Source organism: Linepithema humile, chromosome 2 (genome assembly GCF_040581485.1).
Source record: "Linepithema humile isolate Giens D197 chromosome 2, Lhum_UNIL_v1.0, whole genome shotgun sequence".
In the NCBI taxonomy this organism is placed as follows: Eukaryota; Metazoa; Arthropoda; class Insecta; order Hymenoptera; family Formicidae; genus Linepithema; species Linepithema humile.
The window spans coordinates 28,750,902-28,773,208 of record NC_090129.1 but is presented as its reverse complement, the minus strand read 5'-3'; the positions used below and the strand labels follow the sequence as shown (position 1 = coordinate 28,773,208).

The window sequence follows — 22,307 nt, the reverse complement described above, 5'->3', positions numbered from 1 at the left end:
CCCAGTAGACACAAAGTAACATAACAATAATATTATAATTTCCCTCTCAACAATATAATTGTTACGTATTATATTGCAGTTACATTGTTGAGTGGGAAATTACAACACTGACGTTACGTTACTGTTGGCTTCTGTTTACTGGGATACGATTGATTTTTATATTGAATCTTAATTGAATATAATTACTTGCAAATTTATTTTCTTTCTTGTCACAGTATCGTTCTTGACTACTAACATTTGTTTTTTTTTTTCTCGTTCGTATTTGTAACATACTTATTTAGGACAGAGAACAAACTGCAGTTTAGTTTTCATTATAATTTTATTAAAACGATATTTGTTATTTACAGCATATACATATATAGCACATATATATATATGTATATATATATACATATATATATATCTATATAGTATACATATATATATAGTATAATATATATGTATATAGTAGCGTAATAGAGTTGGCGTAACGACACAATGTTCGTTTTACAAAATGTTAGTTTTGTATATAAGTTACTGGGTCTTTGTCGGATAAAGATATTATCACTTTAAGTAATTAGAAGCTGTTCATTTTTTACGATACTATTGATATATATTACTATAACCTGGCGTTCTACTGGAAGCTCTTAATTTATTGTTTTATATAAAATTGTACATCCATGATACGTAATTCATTCGTTCGTCCATCACCAATCGCTTTTTGCACAATTTCTGCGATATTGAAATTATCGTTAAATTGTACCTCTTTATTTAATTTTTTATGTAAACTCTTTATTTTATTTTTTTCATTAAATTAAATACATCTAGGCATTTTTTATTTTTATGTTTAAAAATTCGTCGGCCAGTATGTTTATCCGACGGGAAATTGCTGTAAGCTTCAAGTTTATAAATAATAAGTACTTTGTTGAAAGTTTTCGTAGCTCTCTACACAAAAGTGATCTAAACTTTCTTACAAAAAAATTTATACTCATCGATTATAAGATAGCACTGCTGCTTATATCTAAGTTATTGTGAATGTCGATTATATCTTACTTCTATCAGGCATCATGTTCGCGTTAATACAAACAACAAACACTTCTATTAATCACGTTTTTTTGTAGCCCGTGAAATGTGCGTTTCGGTAAATCGCATTTCTACGAGATCGAATTAAATGCTCATAATTATTATTATCTGGACTTTCGTCCATTTTTTATATTGATTCAATGGAAATCAGTTTACGCAAGCTTACAATATAGCAAGCTATGATCGAACCAAAAGAAAAGAAATTAATCATTTTGATTGGAAACTAAAGATATATATTTTCGCGATAAAGTTACTCGCTCGTCTATTTTTTTTTGAATCTATTTTTTTGAATCTATTTTCTCGAATGTATTTTCTCTCTCGAGTCTACATATTTTCTCGAATCCGCTCCCGTCGATCACCCGATAACAGTCTGTAAAGAATTTCTCTTGGTTTGTGAGAGTAGTCTTCGGCGGCCCGCATCCACGACCAATCACGTCAACCGATCGCCCCGTAATTGGCCACTTGATTAATCAGGAATTTATCTCTATACACTCTCTGGCACGATTTTGTCGTAATGGAAGGTACTGCTTGAGTAGAAGCTACCTCGTTTTGGCATATGAGGCGTTGCTATTTCTTCGTGCAGCGGTTTGTACACCAAACCGCAGTTCTTGTTGTCGATCAGACCTTGACGTAGGATCATAGGTGGCCTGAGGACGGGACCTCGTCCACGTTTGTTTGCCAAGAAGCAAGCAATGCGCATTACCAGCAGGAAGACGACTAGAACGGATAGAACCGTGCCGGAAACCAGCCAGACCTTAAAGCCGGGCCTCAGGTTGTACCAAGAGTGATATTCCGTAATCGTGAAGTCTTCCTCGTATTCTTGATCTTCCAGAAGTCGTGGATCCTCGACCTCCCGCATTCCATGATCGATCTCGAGCTTTAACAGGTTCTACGATGAAATAAGTTATCATTTTAAGTTTGTAAAATTGATAGGTACATGACGACATTATTGAATAATTGAAAACTATAAAATATTGGAAAATTAGGTGGAAGAGTAAAAAGTCTTTCTAAAGCGCGTTTTGACAAATATGAATTGTTTACTTTACCTCGTCCTTATCAAGCTCGTTTCTCAGGGTATCTGAGTCTGAGTTCTCTGGAACGTCGAGTCCTAGAAGAACTTTCGGCTGCTCGCTCTTTTTAGGAATCGGTCTGCTCGGTGGGCCAGCGTCGATTCCATCGCAAACTATCTTCGCTAGATCCGTCCATTCGCTGATGCCCTTGGAATCGGCATCGTTCTCGATGTTGAATTCAAAATCGTTGACATGACTGTAAGAGTATCATGAAAGTTCAAGGTGAAACTCTTCACGCGAGTTTTGGATTGAACTTGAATATTCACCTGAATGTTTCCGTCGGCACAATACCGTTATCGGTGAGATATTGTACAGCTTCGGTGAATTCATTGTCGCAATTCAAGGGATTGCGCGACAGATCTAGACCAGTGAGTTTCGGCGTAGCTTGAAGCTCCTCGACGGTGATTCGCCGTAAAAGATTTTCGCGAACCGACAGGAACCTGAAGAATGAAAAGATGAAGCACATCGGTCAATATTGTAACAGCTACAGAATTATTTCGTTATTAACTGCGAAAGATTTAATCACGTTGCGACAATGTGCACACTCCTAATTTCATTGAAGAGAGAATTGAAAGTTATTTTTCAATTTGAATTCACATGGAAAATTTTTTCTAACCGATAGCTTGATACTCACCGTAGATTTGGCAACGGCACTCTAGCTTCGCTCCAGACGCGCTCCAAGTTGCAATGGCTCACGTCCAGCTTTTTGAGATCGGGACAGTTGAGGAACGGCTCCACTTGCAATGTCCTCAGCGGATTGCGGGCGAGACTCAGTTTGTCCAAGCTTTTGGCGCCGTGGAACATTTCTGGCTCGAGAAAGGTGATAATATTGTCGGAAAGATCCAATTCTTGAAGAGACGGAAGATTGAGGAGTCCAGCGGGTATGCTGGTCAAACGATTCTTCGCAAGATTCAATCGAGTCAACGTCGGCATTTGCTCGAACGTCTCTGCATCAAGATTATCCAGACCGCAGTTCGCGCATTCGAAACGGTAGATGCTGCAGTTGAAGAACGATAATTATTATACGATTCATTCGCTTCTTACTTCTTGAATGCAGCGATAAGCTGAGATATTTTACCTAAATGAGTTGTAAGTGTAACCGTAGGTTTTGAAAATCGGCAGAGTCTGCAAAGCGGGGTTGTCATTCATCAGTAGAATTTGTAACTTTGCAATGTCTTTGAAGTGATGGTCGGTCAACGACGTGAGCCTGTTATCGCTGATATCCAGATACGTTAACTCGTAGAGTTTGCTGAAAGCGTGTTGATGGATCCTCTTCAAATTGTTTGATCTGATGTGTAATTGTTCCAACGATGGAAGACCCTCCAGATCCTCTTTGCCGATCGCCTTGATCTTGTTTCTCGAAGCATCGAGCACCGTCATCTCATGAGAACTTATGTCCTCCAACGTCGTAAAATTATTTCCTACAAACAATTTTTGCTGTGTTAATCAGAAGCTTTTCAATTTAATCAATTATTGACGGTTCCAGTAGTTTGAATTTAATTATTTGTTCTAATTCTCTACTTAAATGACATCGCACAATAAGTTCAAGTGTTTTAAATAACAAATTTGTTCATCTTTACTCTGCTCACTCATCTAATTTAGGAATCAATTGTTCTCTCAAATCGCATCTTAATTTCTAATTTAAATTGTAAATCACGATGTATGATCATTATTCTTACCAGCGATGTTAAGAGTTTGGATGTATTTATCAACGAACAACCCAAGCGGCAAATCTTCCAGAAGATTATCTGAGAGGTTCACATCTATGAGCGAGTCCAACTCATCGAAGAGCCTGAAGTCGATATTTTTCAACTTATTGCCGTGTAAATTGATGAAATTGAGGTCAGGCATTTTAACGAAGGCAGTGCGTTTCAGCTTCGTTATTCCATTATTCGAAAAGTCAAGTTCGGTCATCGATGATGCGTGCAGCAGGTAGTGTCTGGTCTTTGAGTCTAGCATGTGCTTCAGCGGATTACCGGCGATCGTGAGCAGGCCGAGTTGCGTGTTGTTCTGGAAAGTGTTTGGATGAATATCCTGAAGACCGTTCCGCGTCAAGTTCACGGTGAATAGGTATGTGAGGCCGTTGAAGGCCGAGCGGTCTAACTCGATTATGTGCGTGTCGCTGATGGTGATGGTTTCTAATTGTTGAAGACCGCGAGATCGCAGAGCATTCGGTCCCAGACGAATCTGGCCGGCGTTTTCAATTCGCAAATGCGCGATGCCCGGCGCGAAGGATTGCCCATCAACTAATTTCACGCATCTATAAATGAAAAGAGAAGGATATGAAAATGGCATATTTTGTACTGTATGTACGATTGTTACGGTAAATATTAATCACGTGACCACCGTTAATGAGTTTAATTCGATCGCTCTATAGTGGAAAGTCGATAGAAGATCATTCCACATAGCTGAGATATTAAATGTATTAATATTCTAATTCTGAAGCAAAGAACGTACACAGAAAATCACTATGACAGGAAAATTATTCGCTATTATGTTCAAACGCGATTACGTCGTAATTTTTTATTCATTTCATTCATCCATTTGCGCACATCTGCGTGAACAATTATGTTGGAGAGGTCAAAACACGCGATAAGACGAAAAAGAATGATTAATTTTAACTGCATGAAAAAATTTCTCACAAGTGAAGGAAAAAATATATTATTATCATGCTCTCTGCATAGGAAACGGTTTATCAGTGGACGTTTTATCTTTCGTCATTAAGAGACATTATTCAGTTATATAATGATCCGATTAAGAAACATACGTTGCTGACATAGCGGAGGCATATTGCCCGGCGCATTTGCAGTAATCAGGGCACTGCATCATTACTCCTTCGTCGTCGTCGAGATCGTCGTCATTCTCGTCGTTCTCGTCGTTCTCGTCGTACTCATCGTTCTCGTTTTCCTCGTCGCTGAGATCATCTTCGTACGGCATGTCCTCGAATTTCTTTATGTCCTCAACTTTCAGCGCTTTTTCCGTCGTCGGTTTTACGGTCGTCTTAATTGTGCGGTCTCTTTGTGCTTCGGCCCTGAGGGTCTCCGCCACTTCTTCCTGGATCTAGATATCGTAATTAAGCGTAACCCTTAAGTGGCACGGAGAAAATCAGAAATACCGGGGTCATATTCGGCTTTCTAAATTATGCGCACTCGGCTTCGAATAATTAAAATAAATATCGAATAATTTATTCTTTAACATAAATGTTTAATTGCTATTTATGATTTTAATGATGCAAGTAGAAAAAATAGCAACTAAAGAAAAAATATTTAATATTAACAAGTAATATTAATTAATGTTAATAGTATTAGGACCTTGAATAAGTTCTCGCTGTTTTTTTTGTTAAAAAAAAACATTAATTTAAAATATAAGGCTTACAATAACTTTACTCAAAGTATTGTCCATCATTAGAGACCACTTTCTCCCATCTTTCTGGCAGTAATTGAATCCCCCGTCGAAAAAACGATTCATCTTTTGACGCAATCCATGAATCGACCCATTTTTCGGTTTCTTCGAAAGAATGGAAGCGCTGCTCGCTCAAACCATGCGCCATCGACCGAAACAAGTGGTAATCCGAGGGGGCTATGTCCGGTGAATACGGCGGGTGAGGTAGAACTTCCCATTGAAGCGTTTCCAGGTAAGTTTTGACTGGTTTTGCCACATGTGGCCGAGCATTGTCATGTAACAAAATGACTTTGTCGTGTCTCTGCCCGTATAGTGGCCGCTTTTCTTTTAGAGCTCGACTCAAACGCATCATCTGAAGTCGATAGCGAGCTCCCGTGATAGTTTCATTAGGTTTCTTCGTCTTCAAACTTTGTCGGTGCTCCAGAACGTTCTTTATCTTCAAGGTCAAAGTCATTATTTTTAAAGCGCCTAAACCAGTCTCTGCATGTCGTATTCGACAGAGCATTGTCACCATATGTTTCAACAAGAATTCTGTGTGCTTCAGCTGCAGATTTTTTTTGAATAAAGCAGTGCAATAAAATTCCCCGCAAAAACACTTTATTTGGCACAAAAGTAGACATTTTCGCAATAGGTAATTAAACACGTGGTTGACACTGTGGTAAACTGTATCTACTAGAATTTGAGGTTACATATAGTACTACTTAGCTGATGCGTTTCCGTACGAAATTCCATGCACAGAGTGCCGCTACGCCATCTTTTAAGAAACAGCGAGAACTTATTCAAGGACCTAATAATATAATATTAATTATTGTTACGCAAATTTAACTTCGTAAATTCGTACGAAATTGAGTTTTCTTTGATGTGAATGCGTTGACTGTATGATTCCATTATATTTTATTAGAGGACTTAAATTGTTAAAGAATACTATGTTCTTTATGTAAAACTTGCACTAACCTTGGCATCTGGAGCGTCTTTATCTAAATCGTGAATTTCTTGCATCAATATGTCTTTCACATTCGCGAAAGGCCTAGCGTAGTCTAATAATTTGTCGCTCGGTGTTGGGTTTAGATTTGCGGCAGTTGTTGCATTTACTTGGCTTGCGAATGTAGAAGAAATAGGACTTTCCGTAGTAGAGTATGAAGTCGTGGGAACGGCGGCTGCGACAGCAATGGCTGTCAGGAAGATGGTCAGCAGCCGAGCTGCCATGACTTCCATCTTGCTGTTTATCCTGAAAATAATCGAATTTTGTTATTAGATAACAAGGAAGTCTTAGGGGATTTACTCACGCTCGGATTACACATCAAAATGTCTACGTCAGTAGCTTTCTGGCGTATGTCTAAAGATGTAAATATCGATAGTGATAGTTTTGCTATTACAGTCGTCCATTACATTTATATAACTATAATTATGTTTTGGTTTTTCCGCATAATAAAAGATTAGTGATTGTTCACTAATCTTTTATTTATATTATTTATTTTCATATGAATTTTGAAGTATAAATATTATAATTAATTTTAGTTTAAATTATTTGTACATTAAAAAATTTTAGTTTTTTTTTTTTAAATCTATCGGGTTATTCTTTTCTCGTCTTCGATATATAACTAAATATAATTATTTCTCTTAATATTTTCTTTAAAATCTACGGTCAATAGAGGAAGTGCGCTACCTTTATGTCACCGTATATGAGTAATATGAGATTTTTTCTCGCCCTTTCTCTAGTAACATCTGGCGAGCAGCCTGTTCTTCAAGGCAAACATTGTTTTGTTAGACTTCAAAACGTTACTGAATAGGAAGCAACGGGAGTAATTTATCAAAAATTGAAAAATATTGGTAAAATTTATTATTTTATATCACTGCATTATTGATCGATTTATGGCGTCACAAATACACTTATTCACTCCTCAAGAATCTGTATCGAAGTTTCAAAAGATCGAGTTATTGTTGTTATGTTGGAGTATCACGTCGCGTGATAGCGTATCAAAATTCAAGAGTGGAAGCATAGCGGTTGCAACGAAATAATACAAATTATTTTCACGATACTTCCTTTCGTCACTTCTAAGATTTTTTTTGTCAAATTACATATATTTTTTTTACTTTTCTATAAAAACACAAAAACGGGATTTTAATTCTACTATTTTATTGTTAGCTTGTTTATTATTCGAAATTTATTTTTTAATGAAAAAAATAGATGAATTTTAAATACAGTAAAATAATACTGTTTACATTATTGCACATTATGTCATTCGAACAATTTAACGTTTAATTGAATATTTTGTTTATGGTCGAAATCGAAATGCATAGTTGATTTTTTTATGCATAATGCATTTTATTTTTAGATTCCACACAAATATAAAATTATTGACAATTCGAGTATTTGATAAAGTAGAGTTTGGATAATCGAGATTTCATATTGTCCGCAAGAAATGTACCTTTGTTGAGACGATCTTCAAAAGAAACTGACAGACTCGAGGGACAAAACCCAAACTCCGCTCCGTTCGTGGTAAAGATTTTAATGGATCGTTGCTGCACCCGGTGCAACGCTATTCACGTTACCGCCCCACCTACGGTCGCTGACGTTAGATAACTGTGACGATTTGCAGACTTCTGGCACGTATATGAATAGATCGCATTCAGTACAAACTTTTTGATAGATGGAGATGGAAACATGCGCGTTCTGGTTATTCGATAATTACAGAATCGGTATCAAGAAGTATCAAGAACATCGAAGATGGAAATATCCTGTCAGAGATATTATTATTAGTATTGAGCAATTATTATTGAAAATGCAATATTGCACAATCGCTCAATTATCGTCAGCAAAGTAATGCGATGTACGATTATGTTTTTAAAACATGATTCCGAAATTTGACATAGTATGCTACATGGAAAATTTTAATTTTCACCTCATAAACTTCCAACTTAACTCATTCACGATTTTATATTATAGCATTTTATATTATAGCAAACAAGTTGCTCGTGTTTTAAGTGTATTTAATCAATATACATCTTATCAGTCACGTATTTTTTTATCAGGGGGTGACTCGACTTAAGTACGAAGATCGAATAAGTCAGAATTGCTTTTATCACTCAATATCGGTTCTTATTGATCGCTGGCTCGCTGTTGCTGACTCGCGAGATTCTATTGCGTCACATTTGCCAAAAAGCCTATTCGACAAAGTATTGTCATAATCGCAAATGTGTAACTAGAAATTTATAAAGTGAATAAGAATCTTCAAATAAGCACACACGCATTATTTTTTGGTTTAACACAAAAATTGTAGCGCAAGTTGCTTTATTGTCGGTTATTCAACAGGATAAATATGAGATTTGATAATTTGCGAGACAATGTATGTATACACAATGCATACCGATGCAAAAGTTTTTATTAATAATAGACGATAATATAATTTTTAAATGCGACCCCACTTTAAGACCCACATTGTTATCGCCCGATACGGCCATATCAGACAGGCTTATTTACATCGTGTTTTTTTTTTTTTGTCTTCCCGGTCGATTCGACTCTACAGAGATAGATTGACGATTGTGCATTAATTTCCGGAGTGGGATTTACGCGAGAATCGTGTTGTTTTTATACGTAAGCAATTTCCGCGTAAATAATTTCTTGGCGCGGAATTGCGAATGCGAAGAGAACGAGAAATAGTTATAACGCGCACCTCCTACGTAAGACATACGTCAGTATGGAAATCGGCGAATTATTTTCCGCGTTGGAAACGCGCAGACCGGTTTCCGAGGAATTCTCGATGTCGCGACGGTATTAGAATTGCAATCGAAATCGGAGCAAACTTATACATTTGGAAAAAAGTCACGTTACTGCACTGAGAAAAATGTTCCGCTTGATTCAACAAACCGTCCGTTCGATTTTGAAACAGATTCTGGTTGAATCTACCAGAATTCCTATTAATGCAACAACAGTCTGGTAGATTCCACATCTGTTCGATTACAAGCTCGTAACAGAACATTTTTGTCAGTGTAAGTTTCTTGAAACTTATAACATGTGTGACGAATGCACTACGCAATAGTCACTCGAGATTACGTTCTTTACATCTAGATAACAATAGAGTTATTTTACACCGACTCTTCCCATTTATCTCACTTGGTAACCTGAGTAATCACAGCTACGTGCGAGTTCTTGAAAGCTCATCGATATTCGTTTATATTACACAGTGATTTTTTTTGTACTGAATCGTGATCGAGCGAAGGACAAGATTAGAATCTTTTGGAATGTCACTCTAAATTTTGATCTTTCACAACGAATCAGTCATTTTTATGCTTGACATCTACGCCAATAGGACATTTGAGTTAACCTTGTCAACCATTTTTAGCATTTTATGTTTTATTGAGATAAATTGGAAGATGTTCAGGAAACGAGGTGTTTGTGAAATTCCATTTTGCTTCCTTCCAACGACATATGGAGCGGTTTTTTTTGTCGACGGGACTAAAGAAAAGAAAAGTATCATCGACCCGTTACACCCGTCGGTGAGATGTATCTAGAGAAAGAACGAATGTAAAACGGACAAACATACAAACGTATGTATATTTACGTGTGAACGTGAATTTACGAAGCGGAAGCTAAAGTATAGGGCGCGCGAGTTCCATCTGGAGTCTTTGTTTGATTCTTAAAAGATAACTCGGCGGTTCTTCGGCGGACTTCGAGTCAGGTAGAGTTACTCGCTCCGAGGCGAAGCAAGCGCAGGTGGTCAGCCCCTCCCTTTAAATCCCAAATTGCCGGCGGGTCCAGTGCAACTGGGAATCAGCTTGATGTATAAGAAGTCCGATAAATCTCAGTATTTTCGAGTAGCATAACAGGCCACTTTAGCGTAGCTACCTGAACGCATTGCGTTCAGGTACAGAAATGATGTAGGAGAATTGAAATGGTGAATTAACGGGAACAATAGGCTTGAACGGGAGGTTAAAAAGCAAAAGAAGAAAAATAAATCTGCAAGCTGAAAGAATTATAGCTTACCAGCTGAGCGAGCATAATACTGATTATTTATGCTGAGTTCGAAAATATTTGCACGATAAGTTTCTATGCAAAAAAGTAAAAGAACAAACCAACGACGTGACTGGGTTTCGCTTTTCATTCTTTTTATGAAATCTTAAAATAATTGTATTCAACAGATGAAATACGGTTTAACTTTCGAATTATCTTAACGCTGATGGTTTTTTCAGACCTACCGCAGAATTTTGCTTTTACGCCTTAGAAGACGCACACAAACTTGAATCGCAGAAGCGTTTTGCATCGAGCGATGCAAATAAAACGACCACGACTGTGACATAAACAGTCTGCGCAGATGAGTCCGAATGTTTTCAATACTTGGGCGGGAGTTAAATAAGTAAATCTGTTAGAAACTTTTGTTTTCCCGGTATAGTTTTTTTTTTACGTAAAATATTCCAATTCTTAATTTCGCACTTTCCTTATCGAAAGTTGTTTCGTTGATCATATGTTTGCGTAGATGTATGCGCATGCATGTAGATGCAGTGCAATTAGTGTGAGTCGATTGTGCTGAATTGGCGTGATCCGTACTCTTCTATTAACTACTCTTCTATCTAACTATTATTTATAACGACGGTAGTTAATTTTAGATTGCAGCAGCTATCATAAGCTGAACTGCAGTTCGGTCTTAAGTGCGAAAGCGAATGACACGATCGACAAAATACTATTGAAGCACATTTGGTTTTTTCGTTTTGAACGCCCACGCCTTCAAGAAACACATTCTATCGTATTTACATTAACGTCGCAAACACGCGTCCTCGAGGAGATACTTTGCTTTCCAAATAGGAATTGCACGTTCACATTCTATCGTCTACTGACGCATCGTCGTGAATAATTGCCATTTACTTCGAACCAGCGAACAAACATGCATTTCAGCATGTTAAATATCACAAAATTTTTTATTTAGTCAATTTATATTCAATTAATTAACAATTTGTATAATTGTTAATTAATAAAATATAAAAATGAAAAATTTTGTGATATTTAACATGATATTTAACATGTTGAAATGGTTCGAAGTAAAATTAATTAACAGTTAATAAAAACATATTATTTTGCTATTTATTGCGTTTAGCAGCTTGCATATCTGAATCACTTTTTCTTTTAATTTTGCATTGAAAGATTAAATACTAATATATGAAATTTTAATATTGCCATCACAAAGACGTGTGCAATTGTTTTGCAAAATGTCGATAAATTGTTAGTATAATTATTATTGCAGTTCTTATCATGAAATATGCATAGGTTGTAAAAGTATATTGTTTTGCACGTTAAATGAACGTGCTTGTGTTAAAAAGGAGCATTCTCTTTGTTTCTTTTTTGTTCTTTTTGTATGTTGTATTTTTTTTCGTAATCGTGATGCTCTTGTTTCGTAGCATAAACGCTCTTGCATCATAATTGAGACTTACGCAATGCATGACCGTTGCACACGTTGCACTGACAAATTGTATGTACGATATTTTTAGTCGCAAAGCGAGTCTTAAGTACATAATAGACTATGATTTATTTTCATATTTAGCTTCTAGGTTAATACTTACTGTGATAAATATTGCGTATTTGTTACATTAATGATTACAATTTTTTGTTTTATTAATATTTTTTACGTATTATTCAGAATAACGACAATACTTCTTGACTCAATTATAATTAATATCTGTTTAATATTGTATAACGTATTCATATAATGTAAGCAAAATATGTTATCATTAAGTAACACGATAAAAAACACATATTTTGTTATAAAAATGAGGAGAAAGTAAGAGTATAATGAAAGCAAACTATTGTGCACAGTATTTTTATGAGATAAAAATTTTTAACTTTGAATCTTGGAGAGATATCTTAATTGTTTAATTGTTATTATCGACATTTTTAAAAAATTTAGAAAGAATTCCAGGTACAAAATAACTCTTTAATTAAATGATTCTTATCCTCGTATATATACCTGAACTCATTTAACCCTTAAGAGCGCTTCGCCATTTCTTCTTTATCATGAAAGATACCATAGTGCTTTTTATCTCGTGTTATCGGTATATTTATCTCTCGTACCCTGTACTCAAAGAGCATATTTGTTTTGTCTCAGGCTGCGCTATATTGCCTCTAGTAATTTAACGTGCTAATAAACAATATGGCAAACAGTATGACAACAGCAGGGAAATTACACGCGCGTATTTCAAGTTTTTCTAAAATTTTCCTGAATTTTATCTATAAAATAACACTGTAAACTTCTCTACAGATACAAGCTCAGTTTTCTCAAATTTTTGTTTAGATATTCAAATTATTTCAGTGCATTTTTTTATAATAATAATTAATTTCAACTTTTTCATTATTTTTAAATTTTTCACAATCTGAAATAAAAATTTGTTAAGCGAAAACTTAACAGTGCGGAAAGGATGCGCAACTAGAGCGATGATTTATCGCGTATCTCGAAATTTACAGCTTTCAATAATTTCGAGCTTACACACAGAAAAATATCATTCTATTGCTAAGAAAAGTAATTACTCGGCTTACTTTTCTTTTTTTAAGTAACAATTATCTTTAATAAAGAATATTTTCTTGATAATAGTCTTAAAATATACTCATCACAAATTTTTGATAAACTCATTATCATATACTCAAAAGAAGTAATTATTTTTTGGTGAAGAATATTATAAAATTGTATCGAAGAAAAGTCAGATTTGGTTAATTTAATAAGCAAATAGAATTCTTTTTTTAATTTAATATTTTTGGTTGAAGTATTAAACTTACTGGGTTCAAAATATCTTTTGAATAAATTTGATGCTTATGATGAACTTACGATAGATTTGTGGATATATGAACTTATAAAATACTTAAAACAAGTAATATTTACTTAAATACAGTATGTATTTTTCTGTGTGTAAGAACAATTTGTTACGTTAATTTTTTTCTTCTTTGTTATTTTTTTTACGTTTTAAAGAAATCTGTTTCAAAGAACTAGCAGTTGAGATAAGTTGTTTGTAAATTTCATAAGAATTCGTAAAAGTTTTTCTCAAAAATGTTTAGTTTAAGCCACGGGGCTTTAATTATTAGAAATTATCTATTGAGTATGACGACATTTTATCAGTACCGGGACAATTCGTGCGAATTCATGTTTTTTCTTATGTCAGTGACCGTCAGTGTAGCTAGGGGTCAATCCACGCCGTTGACCCTTTAGGTCTTCGTGATTCGGCAGAAGAGAAAGAGAAATAGTGGGTGGTAAAATTATATGGCCACACACGTGTCGTCGATACTTCGTATTCGATACGAACGTACGATACGAGGCTGTCTGGTTATCGCTTATGAATAACGCGAAATCAAGGACAGAAGATATACATATCATATATCTTTATTCAATTTAAATATGACATACAGAGAAATTATCTTTATATGTGCCTTATACAGAGTGCGTATATTACTGAAAATTGCATGTACATATGTTTTGGAGAATGTTTCTGAAATTTGTCTTTGTTTATTGATTGATTTAATTAATTTCGACTATTTTTTAATAAAAATAAAACATGTAATTTTCACGTTATTTATGATTTAGAGATGCAACATATATAAATTATGAAAGTACTCCACATAAACATGCATGTCAACGTGTATGTATTCGTTACTTGATGTGATTATCTGATAATAATCATAATTCTCATTAGATCTTTTGTACCGGGAATTAAGTACTTGATGTATACGTTGATAAAATTGATAATGATCTATAATTACGTACACTTTTAATTGATACATCTCGATAACAGAAATTTATTTTTTTTAATTTTCTCCTTGTTTCGATATCAACCAGAACTCAGAACATCAGGAAAAAGTGACACTTGTGTTTTCACAAATAAACTATTTAGATTATAGTGTGAAATAATTTTCATAATTCTTTTGTTGCGACGCAACTCGCGATTGCGATAAAATAAAGTTTCTTTTCTGGGCTATTAAAAAGCACAAAGAAAAAGCCGTGTCTTATGTTTTCAAAATGTCAAACGTTACGCTATTATCGTCCGACCTCGTCACAATAACATGGCATTGAGAGACGCTATCGTTCCGATGGTTCACGGTGCATCGAAAGCATGTTCGTTGCCTTTTATAGTTACATTCCACATGAATCGAGCTGGAATATCTTCCGGGAAGATATAAAGCTACTGCTTAAATGCTCTTTGTTAATTCTAGAGAGATTCAAGTCGGGGTTCGATTAAATTGTCACTTTCAATGACGGGAAATAAACATTGAATATTATTTTGCGCATCATATAAATAACGTTAAATAGTGAATAATTAGAATAGGAGGAAATTATATGAGAAAAGTTTGTAATTGCTTATTTGTGGAATCGTGACAACCGGAATAAATTACGTATCGTATCTTTGTCTTAAGATGTCTTTAATGATTTCGTTAATTGGAATTAATTAGCAATGCTAACTGAAATTAAAATATCAATGCATGAAATGCATTGAGATAAATATTACTAGAATTGATGAACATCAAGAACATAGATGTATCTTTCTTTCACGCACGATTCTGTGATATTCTTGGAGTTATTAGCAATGCCGTGCTAATTAATTGTTCAATCAATTGATTTTTCAATCAGTGCATTGATATTTTAAGTTAGTGTTTCAGGCTGATAATGACTATATTTTGCCTTTACACTTGATAAAACCATTTAGTTTCAAATTACATGCAAGAAAAAATGCGTCATTTAAACATAAATCGGACAAATCAGTTTTTAATGTGATCTATTTTTTCCTTGTACTTTGCTCGCTACTGGAAATCCTGAAACTGACCGTACGATAAGTGACATACATTAATGATTTAATGATCTCTTTTGTCGAATTGTATTATTCATCGTGTAGATAAAAAGCTCATTGCCGTGTCATATTGCGTGGAACATCGCATGCGTTTTCTTCTCTTCTGGACTTTGAATAAAGAAAAAAGAAGAAAAAAAACGAGATGTACAGAGAATGAGTCGGTACATCTGGCTGACTCTTCCATTCGATATTTATACGTCCAGAATGACTACGAATAAAAGCAAGACAAGATAAAGATTCCACGCTTAGAGGCAGAATAATGCCATTGAGAAATACTTTCGAGTTTGGAAGAATTTTGAAACGCTTTATGAATGTTTCATATCTTTAGAACTCTACGGAGACATTAAAAAAAAAAATAAAATAAAATCAACGAAAATTTAATGCTATTACTTTCTTCCGATCTGATTAGTTACAATCAAATAATATTTTTTTGTGTATTGTTATTATGTATTTTTCTTTATATCTTATCTTGGTATAAAAACATAAAAATCACACAACAATCTAACTTCGCGAAATGTTTTGCAAAAAAATTTTAAATTGAATCATAATATATAAAAGTGTTTACAAATATATAGTTGTTATTTTAATCACAATATTGAATCCAATATATTTAATGCAACAAGGCGATTTGTGATCTATTCGGTAGCTGCACAGTAATGTTTTATTCGCACCTTGACCGTCATCACTGATTGTGAAAACGGCCGCACTCGGCGTTTATTATAGATCATCTGGATAGACATTGACCTTGCTATTGCGTAACGCACGATCTGATTCGTCAAATACGAAATAATAGTAACCGAAGGATGACATACGTTGCATATATTGTAGTGCGTTAACCCAAGATCAGGTGGAAGTAACAATACTCTTCTTTTTATTTCAAGGATAAAATTTAGATTAAAATTGACGAGTGCAAGTTAAAATCGGTATACGTAAAATTGCGATATCTTTTCAAAAAGAGAATTAGGTATTTAAATATCGCTTGATATCGATAACGGTATAGGCGGAACAATACTGTATGCGATAAGAATAAGCGAATGGATTAATATTCGTCGCGATTGCTCTTTATTATTAGATCAAAGTTCGTTTTTTTTAATTATTTGCTCGTTAATGAACAACTGGGTGCAACAGAAATTAATTTTTAAATACATACCTAATCTTTACATAATAATTACAACACCTGCCTGTACGTTTTATTATCGTTACTGAAATGATTAAATACGTTTGCACGCGTATTTAAATATTTAACGAGAGGATACGAATAAACTAACAAGAGAATTATTTAATTTCCGTATTCTATTATAGCTTGATAGTGGAATTTGTGAAGAATTCGTTGCTTTTTTCGTTCAATACGCTATCGCGAGCGAATTTTATGGAAAGTTTTATGAAAGTCATTGAGAGGCCGGGCCAAAATCTGTTCGACCGATCGACGTGGATTTAATGTTCGCGTACATGACGCCTAAAAATATACGATGAGATCACTGTGTACACGCGACATTCCGTCGAGTCAACAACCACGTTACTCAGATGCGCCAAGTAACGAGCTTCGAGTAGAGAGTTCCGCGACTGTTTGTGACTATCGACAACGACGTGATATCTTCGTGACCAGAATTTGTATTCAGCGGCGGTTTCCAGGTTATGTTGGCGCGTGGGGCAGAATCGGATATGAGAATGATTTAAGTGCACTTTTTGCCGATGATTGTACGTTGTTCAAACTCCACTTTGAAAGTATTTCGAAGTTGTTATGAATTTCTGTAATTGAAAGGAGTTGCAAAGCGAGGAGCTCAGTCGACGTCGGTAAACATAACATTGACAGGTATATTTATCAATCTATTTGTACTTCAGGTTAGTTGTTGCATTGACGTCCAATCTAATGATTCAATTATATATAATCAAATATATTTAATTGTATTACAATTATATTCAATTATATTTAATTGTAGCTAATGATGCAATTATATGTAATCATACATTGTATATACATACGTCACTATCCGCTGATCGATTATTATAATCACATCAAAAAGTCGAAGACAATGTCCGCGATAACAAATAATGTGTACACAATGACATGTCAAGGAAAATTCTTGAAATTCCTTTATTGAGAAAACTATTTTTCAAAAAATTTCATAATTCTGTACTGAGAAATTATATATATAATCCCAGCAACTTGGAATTTTAATTTTTTTAATATACTCATGCGCTTTGATATATTTTTTTATTACGCGGAATTTTATTTATTATGGAATTATTATTTATTGTTACTATGAAATAATAGTACGATTTGTGAGCAAGGAAAATGTTGACAAAAGAAACGTATACTACAACAACCTCGAAATACTTGATGTTTTATTTCCTTCAGGCACGTGTCATTGTTGAAGATGACGTCAAGAAATATTTTAAAATAGATATTGCATGTTATTATATTTCGAAACGTTTCTCATATCGAATAAATGTTAAGAAAACAATATAATAAAAAAAAAAGAAAAACGCAATTTCAAATAAGGAAAGAAGATGTGTTGGCATTACTAGTCATTGAATCACTGGAATGATATAAACTATAAACTAAACGCGATAAAATGTCTTCCAGGGATCGGCATAACATATTCTGACGATAACGCGCGGCGCAATAAAAAAAAAATGGCTCACATCCGATAAGATAATTCCAAAGATAAAGCAATTAATGTCCGAAGTAGTAAGTCAGTTTGTCGAAGGATTCTTCGGTGAGGTCAAATGAGGTCGGAGCCATTTTGATGAAGCGAACGATTGTGCTACCGATCGCCGATCTCGCGTTACCAGTCACAGAAGGGATTCTAATCTCGGACCTATCGCTATCAACACTCACCTGCTCTACGAATGTTGAATGACGTTCCAGCGAGCAAAAGATCCAATGTGGACGATCTCGTGACGAACTGTGCGCAAAGCGGGAGGATCGGTTTACGCAAGATTGCTGCTCTTGTTATTGCACACGGTGGAATTCCTGAACTAAACGCCTGTTCGAGCCGAGCGTATTCGAGGCGTTCGAGAAACGCAATGGGTGCCGAGCGTGGGGCCCCAGGGTCGGGCACGTCGATTGGTCGGGCTAGTCCCCGACTTGGTAGAGGATCTCAGGTAAAAATTGACGCTGACAGGTGAGCACTGGCACGCCACCTGGGTAAGAGTTTGAGTTCGAGCTCAAGCGGAACGAAAGACTCGAGAACGCGTCGAGGTTGCCGATCGACTGCGTGGGCGACCGCACGAGCGGCGAGAAGCTACGGTCCAGCTAAAAGGAAGTGCGTGGATGATGGAAATGAGCGGTGGGATCGAGCAGATCGCATTAGAATCTGCTTTCAATTTTGCGACTCCGAACGATGACTTGACATTTCGGTTGGCAGATTTCGGAACAACGCCAGCAAAATAGAAATAATGAGATTAATATAGAGATGCAAGATTTAATTTTAAATTCTGGCAAAAGTTTATTAATTATTGTCAAGAGATTGAAGGCAAGATATCAACAATATTTATTGCAAGTACAGAGATCAGGCTTAAACTTGTAATGATTATTAAGAATCTGACAATTACAGCAGTTTAATTGCGAAGAATTATAAATTGAAAAATTCTATTTTGGAGTAAATCTTTTAATGTTGATTGGATACTAAATGATGCTTGTATATACCTACTTTATATACCTGCTTATACTTATAGCAGCTTATACTATACCTACCAAACTTAAAAATGTTGAAAGATGACGACAACACATATAAGTTCTTAGAATGTAATGCAGATAAGATAATAACAGCATAAGCTTAGATGTGATTTGATTGTAACACGTGTGCATTGCGACATGTGCTTGGGAAGTTTCATGATAAATGATAAAATTTGAGATATGTTTTTGAGACATAGGAAAAAAACATTGCATAAAAAATATCGTAATATTAAAAGAGACATATATATATATATATAAAATATATATTTTTTTAAAATTTATTAAGCTAATTAAGCATACTTTATAATTCTATGCATTGGGCTATTATAAAAAATCTTTATTCGCAATTGTACGTAATTAGAACATTTCTTTTATCTTTTCTTATTTGTTTATCTGCATAAAAATAATCGTAGTTTATAATTAGAAATTCATATACGTTTAGCGTTCTGATAAACGTTTGTTTATTCAAATTTTATTACGCTAACGAGAAAGTTGTTGATCAGGTTTGCCATCTGCTGGTAAACCAAAATTTTCCTATATATTTGAGAATTTTCGAGTCAAAAGCGTAGATAAATATTTAAAAAAATAATAGTTTTGCTTGAAACGTTCACATTGTGTATGCAACCGGAACGAAATGCTTTGAATGATTCATGGTTGTTATTTTTTTTTACAACGAAACTGCAAAAGTTTTTATGCCAAACGTTATATGGGCGTAGTTAATATTTGTACGCGATACGGTAACACAAGCTTAAAATAGGTCAGATAAGATAATTATTTCGCAGTCATCGCAAATAAAGCTGCGCCGCTTGTCACGATACTATTCAATACGATATTGGAAAATATATCGATATTTTAAATAGTATAATATAAAATAATGAAAGATACAATTGGGTGTGAAATAGAACATAATAAAATATAAAGTAAAATGGGGCTAGAGAAATTTTTATATCTTTTTTATTACATTTGTGTAAAAATTTTGCAGTAGTTTTGTGATAAAACTTATTATTAATTTGATAATTTAGCGATATTATTAGCGATATTGTAGCAGTATTGATATCACAATTTTTTTTACATTATAAAGTAAATTTAATAGGATCAAGCAATTAAAAAAAAAATACACTGATGTTACATAATAATAATGATAATCTTAATTGTTAACATTTTACTGGAATTTTTTTTTGTATACAACTGGTGGCTATTAGATAGAATATTGAGTTATTTTTTACAACATTTACAAATAGTTAATTAATACTAATGGTAATTGTGTGAAGCAGAAGTAAGCTCTTGATTCTGCTCTTGTATGCCATCTAGCGTTTGCTTATGTGAAACATCGTTGCTACTTGCTTTAACTTTTATAATATTTTTGAGTTCGAAAAATTTAAGTCAAATTATCATTTGTATTTGTAATTTTTTAAAGAATTGAAAGTGATTTAAAAATTCATACAAAACAAAAAAAGATTTTTAGTAAAATATCTTACATTTATTCGTGTATATTACGTGAGTATTTTATGTGTATTTGATACACAGAAATGTACACATTTTAAAATTAATAGTAGGACATTTTTTTATAACCTTGTGATTTCTGAATATTGCAGAAACAATTACCATCTTACTAAGAGACTCAATAGAGTTTAAAGATTCTATAAATATTAAACTCTGGATGATCACCAGACAGAGAAAACATTTCTATTAGCGAGATACGATGAAAAATTTCTTTGTACTCACAAATATTTTTATGTCATTCTAACTGTATGCAGAAACGCATTCAGCTGTCATTTATTGACGAATGTAATATATCGCGTGTTTTTTCTTTACAATTATTAAAATTGCTAAAACGGAGCGCACTCAAAATGTGCGACTGTCAGCAATACTTCTTTATATAAGAATGTGCGAAATGCAAATATTATCTAATGTGATAACTCGGTACATTTGCAGTCACGCATTAATTTGTCGATAAGATAGAGATCTCTAGATTACAGTGAATGCTGTCCTCTGCGGAATACTTGTAGAATTCGATGTCACTGTTAAAAAAAAATTTCTAAACGCAATTTCTCGTCTACCATACTTTGATAAAACAGAAGTGAAAAGCTTTGCTTTGCAAACTTATCATTGTTTTTATTTGCATCGCGATATTTCAGACGAAAGTGTTCTATTTATTGCTAACGAAGAAGACGAAGAGTTAATAGATACGAGATAAGAGAAACGTTAAAAATTTTCCTTATCTTGCGAAATACTTTTACCGAATCATGCCAACTCAACTCTTAACGGAGTAGTTCCTGTTGATTTTGCATCATCAACCAGAAAATGATTTTATCTGGTTTGAACACGCTATCGCGTACCGACGGTTCTTATCAGATAAGAGCTTTTATACCTGTGCATACCAGCTAGCCGATGAGAATGTCGTTAGGAGTAACGAGACGTTAAAAATTTGTATTCACATGATTCAAATAATATTTTGTAGCATTTGTTGCAAGAAACAATTAATTTTAATTACGGAAACTTCTACAGTGCTATTTTTTTATGTTTAGAAATACATACTAAACTATTTTTAATCATTTTTTTTTAATTAACCGTAAAAAATTATTTGACAGAACAATGACAAAATAATAAATAGAATGGCTGTAAAACAATAGGCTTCACTTATCATCTAACATACTATACTTTTTTATTATACTTATTATTTTTTATTATATATATTTTATTACTTTTGCATATTCTACCAAATTTATGAAGCAATTTACGTGCAACACACACTTTTTGAAAAAGTATTTAACAATATTAAAATGACTAATAATAATAACATAACAAGAATTTGTAATGCAATACTGAAAGTTTTTATATATTTAATATATAATATGTGGCATTTTTACATATTATTGATAACACAAAAAATGAAAAAGTTAAGTATTTTATTGACATGTTATTTCAACAAGTTTTATAAAAAGATTTTTTTCTATATTTTTTTAAAACCATAAAGACATACCTAAGACGCATTCTTAGATGCACGATACGTAAATTTCTTTCCACGTCCACACATAATATCTGCCATTAATTCTTTTTTCTTGCAAGTCATCGGTTACGTGTTATATCTCTCCGCTCTTATATTCTACTATATTACGGAACGGCAAATATTTAATGATCCCTTTTCCTTGCAAAAAATAATCGTGCGTTTATGTAGAACGAGGAAAATAAATAGAAATGTAACAGGAAATCGAGTGCATAAGTGAGAGCTCCGGCGTACTATGACGCTTGAATAACGATGATCAATGATGACA

The 22,307-nt window shown here is 34.0% G+C and overlaps 1 protein-coding gene and 1 long non-coding RNA gene across 4 annotated transcripts; one reads left to right on the top strand and one right to left on the bottom strand.

The window, feature by feature from the left end:
• Positions 1-300: 300 nt before the first annotated feature.
• Positions 301-18,573, bottom strand: Gp150 (glycoprotein 150). Of its 3 annotated transcripts, none has more exons than XM_012359634.2 (9): positions 18,193-18,573; positions 6,489-6,762; positions 4,900-5,192; positions 3,812-4,392; positions 3,211-3,553; positions 2,767-3,129; positions 2,399-2,572; positions 2,109-2,328; positions 301-1,939 (listed from the first exon to the last, which is right to left on the bottom strand). In XM_012359634.2, exons 2-9 carry the CDS (start codon positions 6,747-6,749, stop codon positions 1,547-1,549), a joined length of 2,628 nt encoding a protein of 875 aa, XP_012215057.2. In that variant the 5' UTR covers positions 6,750-6,762; positions 18,193-18,573; the 3' UTR covers positions 301-1,546. The 3 variants fall into 3 exon arrangements, with proteins under 3 accessions (XP_012215057.2, XP_012215054.2, XP_012215055.2); XM_012359631.2 differs by having other exon boundaries at positions 301-1,951; positions 18,193-18,571; XM_012359632.2 differs by lacking the exon at positions 18,193-18,573 and adding an exon at positions 7,964-8,122 and having other exon boundaries at positions 301-1,951.
• On the top strand, positions 16,789-21,531 carry LOC136998040 (uncharacterized). The gene is made up of 2 exons (XR_010888619.1): positions 16,789-17,163; positions 17,938-21,531. It is a non-coding gene; the product is annotated as an uncharacterized lncRNA (long non-coding RNA).
• Positions 21,532-22,307: the final 776 nt, after the last annotated feature.

Excerpts from the sequence above, each read along its gene's own strand:
- Gp150 (XM_012359631.2), bottom strand. The coding sequence starts at position 6,749 with ATGGAAGTCATGGCAGCTCGGCTGCTGACCATCTTCCTGACAGCCATT. Across the intron at positions 5,193-6,488 it reads AAGACGCTCCAGATGCCAAG|ATCCAGGAAGAAGTGGCGGA; the intron begins GTTAGTGCAAGT and ends TACGATATCTAG. Across the intron at positions 4,393-4,899 it reads GCCTCCGCTATGTCAGCAAC|ATGCGTGAAATTAGTTGATG; the intron begins GTATGTTTCTTA and ends TTTCATTTATAG.